Below are 11,660 nucleotides of genomic sequence, written 5' to 3'. Positions count from 1 at the left end.
TCGATCGATCGAACATCTTTGATCTTATTCTCACCTACCACTTTTGTCCTTGTCCCAAAAATATCTTAGCCTTATCTTTATTCTAAAAAGGCGCCGCCAAGGTTCGATCAATCGAACCAACCTTGAGATCGATCGAACTGCCACGAATTGCATGAAAAGTTGATTTTAAACCAAATTAAATGTATGCTCGTGGTGCAATCATTGGGAGGTCCTAGTACACGAGGTCTAATCATTGGGTGTGACATTTAAGCTACCTATATAAGGATTTTGGCTATTTTGAGTAAGGGGGGTTAGATTAGAGAGACTTAGCTAGAGATTAGAGAGAGAGAATACACAAATTAGGAAAGTTCTTCCTCTCTTCTAGGGTTTCCACCAAGGAGGAAGAAGATCATTTCTAGCATAGAGATAGCCCATGAGGGTTGGATGACAACATCAATGAGTGGCTAAACATCTTCTTAGGGCTAAAGCTAGCCATAAGCATGCCTCCTAGACTTTGATGATTTGTAATTAATAGGGATTAGTGTTGTAATTCTTCTCTTGACCTTTTATATATATATAAATCTTGTTTCTACCTTGATTTGTGTAGTTTAGTACTTCCAATTGATTATTTCATTCTACTCATATGTCTATGTATACTAGAATAGATGTTCACGTATTTATCTCTAGGTTTTGTGATATTGATGCATGTCTATGTGTGTTGATGCTACGAATCTAGTGATGGTCAAGGCATGGTGTTTAAATGGAATAGTCTTGAGGTTTATTTAATGATTCATACTTATTTCTTGATGGATTGTGCCTCTTCCTTAGTTTAATTAGTTTAATTTTCATGTCCCTAGCTTAGTTGTAGTGTAGTTGCTTTACTTCCTTAGATGGGAGGACAATCCATGCTTGTTGTTTGATGTTCCATACTTATGAATGCAAGTAGTATATTTCTCTAATTTGGTGATGTGTGTTGATTGTGGACTTGAAGGAAGGAATAATGGTTCAATTTGATATGTTGTGCTATTCACTAGTTTGTCTTGACAATATATACTTATTTAGTCATCCATGCTTGTTGATTCAATTAATGACACACATTAGTATTGCAACACATAATACCCCTCATTCATTACACATTGAGTGTATAGGAAGGTGATGTTTAGTGGTGAGCTCTAAGTCCCAAGACCCTTCTCTATTATTCTCTACATTTTACTCTACTTTTTACCTTGCATGCATTTAATTGACATTGTAGTTAATTAACCAAACAAACCATTTTTTGATCACTCGCCCTACTAATCCAACATTGTTTACTGCCTTTTTCCCTTGGGATGATCCCTACTCACCTTAGCTATATTAGTAGTTAGAGGTAGTAGTGGCACTCTATAAATTCAAACTTGGCCACACTACACACTTTTGCATGCAATTTGGTGCATTGGGCGACACATACCATCGTCCACTAGGGGTAACCTAGGGGTTTAAAGGCTTCTTGCATAAGCTAAATGTAACCGTGATTCCCATGAAAGTGGCTTTTTAGTTCTGTATTGCTAAGGGACTAGCAATATGTAAGTTTGAGGGTATGATGAGCACTAAATATTGCAAATTCGAGCCCCTAAATACGCATATGTTAAGACCTAAAGGGCCTGTTTGTTATGTGTTTTACTTTGGTGTTTTTGTTGCAGGGCTCAATTTCAATCCCAAAAACATGTTTGGTAGCCCTTGTTATGTTTTAAACAGTATAAAAATATTGTTTTAAACAGTACACAATTTTGGCCCAAAACTGAAACACCGAAATGGTGTTTTTGTTGTTTCTGAACTGTAGCCCAATAAAAAGAACTGTAGCGCTTGAAGTAAGTTGGGTTTTGAACTGTAGCGGAGGAAGTAACTTTAAAACATCGTCTGCAACACTTTGGCCTGATCTTTTCTCTCTCCTCTGAAACCTAGAGAAGGCCATTTGGGAGGCGAAAGGGAATCTGAAACCCTAGAGAAGGCGATTTGGGAGGCGAAGGGGAATCGCAAGCACGAAGTCTTTGAAAAGCACAAAATCGGAAGCACGAACTGTGGTGAGTACTCTCTCTTCTATTTCTATCCTCTTTAAATACTCTGTCTTCGATTTAGTTGTGAAACAAGAAGACTGTGCTTCTCATGTAAGAGTGCTTGACACAGTCAATGTTAGAAAAACTGGTTAACTCTTGCTTGTTCAATTTGAATCAAAGACAATTAATTTAGGATTTTCAGCAAAATTGATGAACAGAAATGAAGCTAAAATCGAACATACGTGTGGAATTTCCAAATATGTGATGAACAATGAAAGGGGTAAACAATTGCTCAAGCAATTATAGGCTTCATTCAGAATAAAATTATGTTGTTTACCCATCTTAGGATACACTAATTTGCAATCTACTAGAGCTGGCAGGAAAACTAAATTTTTATTTTTTAATCTACTCTTCTCAGCTCAACTAATTCTTCTTTGGAGTCAGTTATGTTTTTATCATTATTCTTTGTTCCACATGTGTCCTAAATATTTCAACCCATATTAATTATGGGTTTTTACCAGTAGCACTACCTTCAATGTGGATTGTGCCACTCTTCCTAATTGGTGCACTAAGGGGTCTTTACCGTACATGTTTAAAACCATCATAATTGGTTTCACTAATTTTATCTCTGATTTGCTCTACTTGTACCACCTTAAGAATGTGTTTCTGTCTAAATCAACATTAGTATTTGGATTATGCTCATTTTATGATCACATTGTTTCTTAACTACCTAACACTTGGGTCCGTAGAAAGCATGACCGGTCTTATTATTTTCAACTTTATGGCTATAAGTTGGTTACAAAGCACACCAAAAGCACTCCACGTTGCTCATAGCGTCTTAACTTCATTAGCAACATTCTCCCTCTAGTTTTGTATGATCAAACTTTGGTAGTAAAAATTGTTCCCTTTTTGGTTCTTTCTTGCTCTTCAATCTCACTATTTTCCCCTTGTATTTTGCTAGAAATTACACATCACACACTCAATTTAGTCCAACTTTTATTGATGTCTCTTGATTTTAGAGCTTCTCTCAGGACTTCTAATTTGGCATTTGCCTTATTCTAATCTTATTAGTTAAAAACAATATCACTGAAAAAAAAGCACACATTTGAACCTTATATTGGATCCGTCACACACTCAATTTTGTCCAACTTGTATTGGTTCCTCTTGATTTCAGAGCTTCTCTCAAGACTTCTAATTTGGCATTTACCTTATTCTAGTCTTATCAGTTAAAAACAATATCACTGAAAAAAAGCACACATTAGAACCTTATATTGGATCCGTCCATTTCATTCATTAACAAATATGTGAAAATGATAAAAATATAATGCTACTCTTTATGTAAACCATAGTGAGTGAGAATTTACTCGACTCTTATGTAGTTGTTCTTACTATACTAATCCATCATAAATATCTTACATCATGTGAATATATTTAATTACAACGCTGACCCTCCTCCCCCCAAACTACATAATATCTCGAGGAATCTTAGAATAGCCTTTCTCTGAGTCTTAAAACAGTGCATGGGGATCATTGTATTCTCTTTACACCTTTCTATTAATCTTCTGTTTGTATTGAAATTTTAAATCCTGTAGCCAAGCTAGTATTTTACCACTGTTTGTTTCATGTCTAATTCATTACTCGATAAACATCTCCCTAAGACTCATTTGTTTAATACAGTGCAGATTTTTATATCTACTTTTTATTTATTATTATTTTTTATATGAGTCCTGAAATACTCTTTTATCACACATCAGATATTTTCTTATAATGTTGCTTTCTTTTTGATAAGTAGGATAAAAATTCTATGAAAACGAAAATCCTAGAATGATAGGAATCTACAAATAAAGCTATCTCCTCATTAAGCTGGTAGAATAACGAAAGCACAATTCTTTTGAAAAAGAAAATTATATAATGATTGGAACTTCATCTAGTGATTCAAAAACTCCTTAGGATCCCTTGAATGGAACATCCTTTCCAACTGACCAGCATGTCATCACCAATTCCTCGCTTAGTCTATACTAATTCCAAACAAGATGAGTAGGACCACTCTTTCTTACACATACAACACCAATCACTAATGACTTAGATCGCTCTTTCTTGAATATCAATTGACAAGATGGCTTCTAACGTTGTTTTGTGTGCAAAGAAAGCTACGTTTAAGGGTGCCTTTGTTCCCATATTACTTTCAAAGGAAAGGACTGCTTGTTACCACTAGAGAGCCTATGGTACATTTTCAAAATAAAATCTTGTTCCAAGCACCATCCACCTAATGGAGTATTCTCCCTCCAAATAACTAACTAATGCAATCAGCTATGAAAGAAAATAAATAAATCTGAAGAAGGGAAAACAGAGAGCTAATTCAAGCTAGAAAATAGCTTAAACACCCATAACTCAATCCCAAAGAAAGGGAGAGGTAAAAGGCTGCTACAGAAGACTGAAAATATTGATAATACGTCAAAAAGCTGCTGAATACAACTTGGAACAACCTTTTATAAGACACAAGGGATGCCCTAGCAAGGAATTAATCCTAGCCCTTCGTATAAATATAATCTAATAGCTAGAATTCTATCCAGCAAAATAAAGACGCTAAAATGACAAAATAGTGCTTAAGTGGTCACATGGCTCGCTTAAAAAGGCACATGACTCGCTTAAAAAGGCACATGACTTATAAAATAAAAACTAAAATGACAATAGTATCCTAAACATGAAATAAAGACAGACTTAAGACTTATATAAATGACTCTAGACCAATAAACAATCACACAATCTGATCACATCATCAGCTGCCCTTATTAATGGAAACACATCATAGTCTTCTTGGATCTTTAACTGTTTGAAGAAAGTCCTCTTCCATTTGCTATTGACAGAAATGTGCACATATGGATGTGGTAAATGGTGAACATAGAAATGTGAGATTAGTTATAATGCCAAAATGTGGCGTGCAGATTAGTGAGCGTACTTACTTGTGCTAGGAACAAACCTTTTTACTCGGAAGAATCTCAGTCAATTCGTTGGAAGGGGAAACATCCTTTAAGTTTCCTATGAAGTGGAAATTGACTGTTTTAATATTACTCTCACTAGGTGTCTTGTTCCTTAGAAACATCCAATTGATTCCCATGCAATGAAGGAAAAGAGTTTGAACAGACTTGTACTCCCTAACCTTTACATACAAATTTTAACATGTACAAATGATTATATTGTGGGTAATAGTGTCTGTGGTAGAATAACAGACTTGTTTTTGACTTGGACAAAGTTACTTTTCTTCTATTAGAAAGAGGTTCTTTGAAATGTCAATTTCATTCTTTTGTTTGACCTATATTTCATAAAATGGTTGAATGCAACACACATAATTTATATAATTCCCTGTAGTTTGGAAGAACATATTATTTTGGGAAATACCAATCTCCAAAGAAAGCAGAGGCCTCTGTGGTTTAACCTATCAATTGATCATTCTTTAATACTACTTGTTTGTTTACCACAGTGACATGCATGACAAACCTGTCTCAAATGTCAAAGTACTAACATTTTAGGGCGAATTTCACATACACCCCTAAGTTTGGATTACAATATCATTGAAATGCCTTTGAGTTTGGACAAATCTCACCCAAAATTATTAGTGAAATTTTGTGGGTAAGAGTGTTTCCTTTCTCCTCTCACGTATGTGTACTATTATTATTTTTTTGTTATTAATTATTGTGTTGTTATTAATATGTTAGATGGATATGAATGTTGAGAATGTGGAACAATGTGGTGATTCTCTCACAATTGAAGAAGTGGCTGAAGTTACGAACGATGGAAAATTGTTATGGGATGAGTCACTCATTGAAAAATTCGTGAATATTATGGTGGAAGAAGTTAAGGCTAATAATCGTAGTGGCACAACATTTAGTAAAAGTGGTTGGAGTAATTTAGTCAAACAAATGAATGTTCACACGGGGAGAAAATTTGGTTTAACCCAACTTCGGAATAAGTTTAATGGTTTGAGGAAAATTTATACTGAGTTTAAGAAATTATTATCGGAGACTGGCGTGGGATATAACCATGAGACGGGCATGGTTATAGTTGAGGAAGAGAGATAGGACAGGTTGTGCAAGGTTAGTAATTTAATTATTAGTCATAAATAAATAATAAAATCTTGTATATTATTGGTTATGTGGTTAATATTGTAACAAAATTTGTAGGTTGTTACGAATGCAAATAAGTATAAAAAGTATGGATGTAAGCATTTTGACAAGATGTCGACTATATTTGGGGACACATATGCAAGAGGGATGCATGCCCACCCATCCACTACAGCACCACCCACAATCATTTTGCCCACTCCCAATGATGACGATGATGAGGAAGAGGGTTGTGAGGTCAGTCCCCCACCTTTACGTAAAGGTAAGAAAGCCAAAAGAGATGCTTTATCTCCTGGTATAGCTGCACTCTTGTCAAACATGAATGAGAATTCTGAGAGGAGAGCTGAGAGAATGGAAGCTGCAATAGAGAAAGCAGCTAAAGCATCTTCTACTTCTACTCGTGTATCTTCATGTGAGAAAGGAGATGATGAAGTTCTCTCTCCCTCAAAAAAGGATAGAGATTATGAAATGTTTGACGCCTCCATGCTCCTTTTACAAAAAATACCTGGAATTGAGATGGCCCAATTCGCTAAGGTATCGAAGTTATTACATGATTCTGAGAAGTGGCAGAAATTTTTTCTTTCGGCACCTAAGGATGTAAGAATTGGTTGGGCACTGAATGTTTGAGTTTTTCTTTATGGATGATTGTGTTTTGTGTCATCGTTTAACTTATTACTATCTCACATTTGGATGACTGTAATAACTTAAATACTTTTATTATCTCACATTTGGATGACTGTAATAACGTAAATATTTTTATTATCTCACATCTGGATAATTGTAATAACTTAATTACTTTTATTATCTCACATTTGGATTACTGTAATAACTTAAATATTTTTATTATCTCACATCTGGATTGCTGTAATAACTTAAATACTTTTATTATCTCACATTTGGATGGCTATAATAACTTAAATACTTTTATTTCTTGGATGCCTGTTAGTACTCAAATACTTTAATACCATTATTTAAATGTTTGTTTTATTATTTAAATGTTTTGTTTATTATTTAATTGATTTTCTTATTAACTTAAATGCTTTGCTTGTATTAAATCTTTAAATAGGGCAATGGATGTGTGGAACAATATAAGAAGAATAATTCAATTATCTGACGATGAGGAGGATAATGAGAGTGTCTTAATATTTGCTGCTCTTTTAGAAGAGCAGAACTTCTATCAAAAGAGGCGTTGTAGGGATTCCATTTTACAAGGGGAAACATATGTTATGGAGATTTTAAACGGCCATAGAGAAAGATGTTATGAAAATTTTAGGATGTACCCTGAAGTTTTTAGAATATTGTGTAGTACCCTGAAAGGTATAGGGCTGAAGGATTCTAAATTTTTAACTGTTTATGAACAAGTGGCAATCTTTTTGCTCACTTTATCTCATAATCAAAGGAATCGTGTTGTAGCAGAGAGATTTCAACACTCCACTGAAACCATTTTTAGACACTTCCATGCTGTGTTGCATGCAGTATGTCAGTTGGGCACCCATATCATTACCCCTCCTAATTTTTCTGTGATTCCGAATAAGATTAGAGAGTCTTCTAGGTTTTACCCTTACTTCAGGCATTGTGTGGGAGCTATAGATGGAACCCACATTCCTGCAACTCTGCCAGCAAGTACACAACTTCCATTTCGTGGTAGAAAGGGTTATACCACACAAAATATAATGGCTGTATGTGACTTTGACATGAGGTTCACATATGTGCTAGCTGGGTGGGAAGGCTCAGCTAATGATTCGAGAATCCTAAATGAGTGTATTGAAAATGAGGCAATGAACTTTCCAGCTCCACCAGCAGGTAATATTTTTTTATAAATTCACTTAATATATGGTTAGTTTATCATACTGTATATATCTTTATGTATTCTAAACATGGCAGGTAAGTATTATTTGGTGGACTCAGGGTATGCCAATAAGCCTGGTTATTTGGTCCCATTTCGAGGTCATACTTACCATTTTCAGGAATACCGTAGGACTAGACAACCTCGTGGTCGGGAGGAAGTGTTCAATTATAGGCATTCATCTTTGAGAAATATAATTGAGCGATGCTTTGGGTTATTGAAGATGAGATTCGCTATTTTGAGGGCAATGCCTCCTTATAAGTTTTCAACACAAGTATTGATTGTAATGGCTTATTGCACATTACATAATTTTATCAAAAATCAGCATTATCCTGATGACATATTTGATGGTAATGATCCTCCTCAAAGTGATGGTGAAGATGATGAGATTGTTGAGCATGTGCCTTTGGCTCAGCTTCGAGAAATGGATCAATTGCGTAATACTATTGCTGATCAGATTTGGAATTCTCTTCAGCACTCTTGATCCTTCTGAAGGTGATGGTATATTTTTTCTTTTATATATAATATATTTGTTGCTATTGTGAGCTTGCAATATATATATGTAATATAAATATTTTTTGCAGATATATAATTCAACTTAAATGCTATTATTGCAGATATGAAGTGTGTTGATGCTCTCTTGAAGGCCACATGTGCTGTTACGAAGATGATGTGTCGTTGCCATTGTTATCCACTTTATGAACTTCTTATTTATTTTTAGTGACAACTACGTATTGTTAATGCTTTGTTCCAAACATTTTATGTACAACTTAAACGTGTTTAATTTGTTGGTTGAATATTTTAGGACTTGTAAATGTTATACACTCTATTTCAATTATGCTTTCAATTGAGTTTGTTTTTATTTTAATGTTGTGTTGTACTATACAGGTATCAGGATAATAAAATTGAAGCAGGTTATTGCAAAGAACTTGTAAATAGGTTATTGCAAATTTTTTTTACAAATGCTGACTCTCATGTAGTATAATAAAATGTGACTAGAGATTATTTATTTTTAATATTGAGTTGGACTATACAGGTATAATGATAATAAAATTGAAGCAGGTTATTGCAAAGAACTTGTAAATAAGTTATTGCTAATTTTTTTACAAATGTTGACTCTCATGTAGTATAGTAAAATGTGACTAGAGATTATTTATTTTTAATATTGAATTGGACTATACAGGTATAATGATAATAAATTTGAAGTAGGTTATTGCAAATAATTTGTAAATAGGTTATTGCAAAAATTAATATATATATAATTTGGTGGGGGTTTACATTTTTTTACAAAAGCGAAGGCAAGAATTTGTATTTTGGAGTTAAATTCCCACCAGTGCAGACTTACAAGAGTCGAAAATTATTATCAGAGCGGTGTAGTATTTTTTTTCCTTCTTTCGCTAATGCGAAAAATGAGCAAAATGAATGAAATACAAACCTATGGACAATCATCACCAAAGGAACAAACTATACCAAGAAATTTCAAATAACTTGAAGTGTAGTTTCAGATCAAGATAACATGCAAAATGGTTGAAATTATTGGTTCAATTATTAGAACTAACATTCTACATTTTCATTAAAGCAGTTGCTTCTGTAATTACACTTTGGTTATATATATATATATATATATGTTTGTGTGCTCAAATTTCAATAAATTTATTAAAAATATATAGACTATTTATATAAAAATAAATTTATAAATAAATTTAAAATTTATAAAAATAAATTAAAAACAATGATAACCAAACATATTTTTTATTTCTGTTTTATCTTGTTTACAACAGTTGGAGTTACCAAACATGTTTTGTTTTTAAAATTCTTGAAACGCATGACTTACCAAACGTGTTTTGCATATTTTTGTTTCCGACATTTCTACAGCAAAACATCGTTCCCAAACGTGCTTCCGATTTTTGCCAAAACACTCTAATAGTAAAAACGCTATTTCTGTTTTAGCCAAAAACAAAACGCCTAAAGTAAAACGCATGCCAAACGGGCCCAAAATGATATATCTATCATGTTTTAGACTGATTTATGTTTATTTCATGTTTTTAGGTGTTTTCCTAAAGAAGCAGTTAACACCGGGCCTTTATGATGAAAAGAATGATAATGAAGTTTACTGCATCATTGCCGGTCATCCGAAGCAAGCCGAGAGTCAAAATGGTAAATTTTGGAAGAGTTTAAGTTTAGAAGCTCGAGCCTCGGTTCTATGGCTCGAGCCTCGGTTCTATGGCTCGAGCACGAAATTCTAAAGCTCGAGCCTAACTAAGGGTGCTCGAGCCTTGACCCTCAAGCTCAAGCATAAGGTGTTGGAATTTGAAGAGCTGATTTCGAAGCTCCCAGACCTCGTGCCTAACCTCAGGGATCGAGCACTAACACCTAAAGCTGCCCATAGCCCCAAAGCTCGAGCCCAACACCTTGGGATCGAGCACCATGAAGAGAGGATCGAGCACCATTAATAAAAAGACATTTCGGAACGATTTTGCTCCCAGAGCTTGAGCCCGAGCTTTAAGGCATGAGCCCGAATCAGAAAGTTCGAGCACCACCACTTCGGGCTCGAGGATGGTTAAAAACTCTGAACCTACTTCAGTATTTTTCCCATAACTTTTGACTCGAAACTCCAAATTAAGCAATCTTAGCATCTCTGCAAAGAAGACTCGAAGTCCGACGTTTTTGTCTCTAATAGCCATCTCAAGATTCACACTTTAAATGGGTCAAAATCGCGTTAGAAAGTCAGAACAAGTTACTAGCAGGTGAAGCTCGAGCCTGGACGTCCTGAAAGTCGAAAATACATGTGGAAATTACCAAAAATCATATTTCTTTATTTCTTTACTGGCCCAATTGTTAGGAAAAGCTAGAAAACCAATCCAAAAGGGATTGGGACTTGTTTTCCGCTATAAAAGAAGAGGAGAAGGCCACAGAAAAAGGATTTATCTCTGTTATCTCTTTCATATCTCTCTCACGGCAGCTTTTAGGGTTTTGAAGAAGAAGATCCAAAAGGAGTTTTGGCGGTCCATGGCGATGAAGACCACAACACCACAGATGATATCTTGTGTCATCATAAGTAACTAATTTCTATCTTAGGGCATTGATGTAGCCCGAATCCAAATATTATGGTTTGATTGTTCTATACTTTGGGAATTTAATATATTATGTATTTTGATTACATGATTTTGGGTAATTTCTTAATTCAATTGGTGTTTTAATTATTAAATAGTTTTTGAATGATTAATATCTTATCTTAGATTTAATTATTCTTAAATTATATTCAACCCATTCTTATTGGACGATATCTGGAGGAGCCCTATCGGACATAAGAATGGAGATCATGCAATGGTGTTCAAACGTTTTTCATGAATGAATATTTCCATAGTCTATGCCTAGAGAAGATGAGTTATACTGCAAAATTAATTAGAAGTAGGTAGGTAGATAATTCGTGCCAACCGAAGATAGGTTATTATTAGTTGAAATTCATAGAGCATCTTTCTTTAAATCTGAATTAAACAAATGTTACTGAATTTAATTCCATATGATACATAATTATTGAAATCCCAAGGTTAAATAGTTGACCATAGTATAAGGTTCATGGTGAAGTCAATCCCTAAGTATTTCTTCTCTTGATCTCAATCCTTTTATTCCGTTTATCTTCTTTTATGTTATTGAATTGCAACACAACACACAAAATCA

The 11,660-nt window shown here is 34.3% G+C and overlaps 1 protein-coding gene across 1 annotated transcript; it reads left to right on the top strand.

The window, feature by feature from the left end:
- Window positions 1-5,728: 5,728 nt before the first annotated feature.
- LOC132296616 (uncharacterized) lies at window positions 5,729-6,760 on the top strand. Its single transcript, XM_059794801.1, has 2 exons — window positions 5,729-6,067; window positions 6,194-6,760. The coding sequence occupies exons 1-2, from the start codon at window positions 5,729-5,731 to the stop codon at window positions 6,758-6,760; spliced, it is 906 nt and encodes a 301-aa protein (XP_059650784.1).
- The last annotated feature ends 4,900 nt before the right edge of the window (window positions 6,761-11,660 follow it).

Source organism: Cornus florida, unplaced genomic scaffold, assembly GCF_030987335.1.
Source record: "Cornus florida cultivar Cherokee Brave unplaced genomic scaffold, ASM3098733v1 CherokeeBrave_3.0.0_Hap2_Chr02, whole genome shotgun sequence".
NCBI lineage: Eukaryota > Viridiplantae > Streptophyta > Magnoliopsida > Cornales > Cornaceae > Cornus > Cornus florida.
Note: the sequence above shows the minus strand (reverse complement) of the source record. Positions and strands in the feature narration are given on the sequence as shown.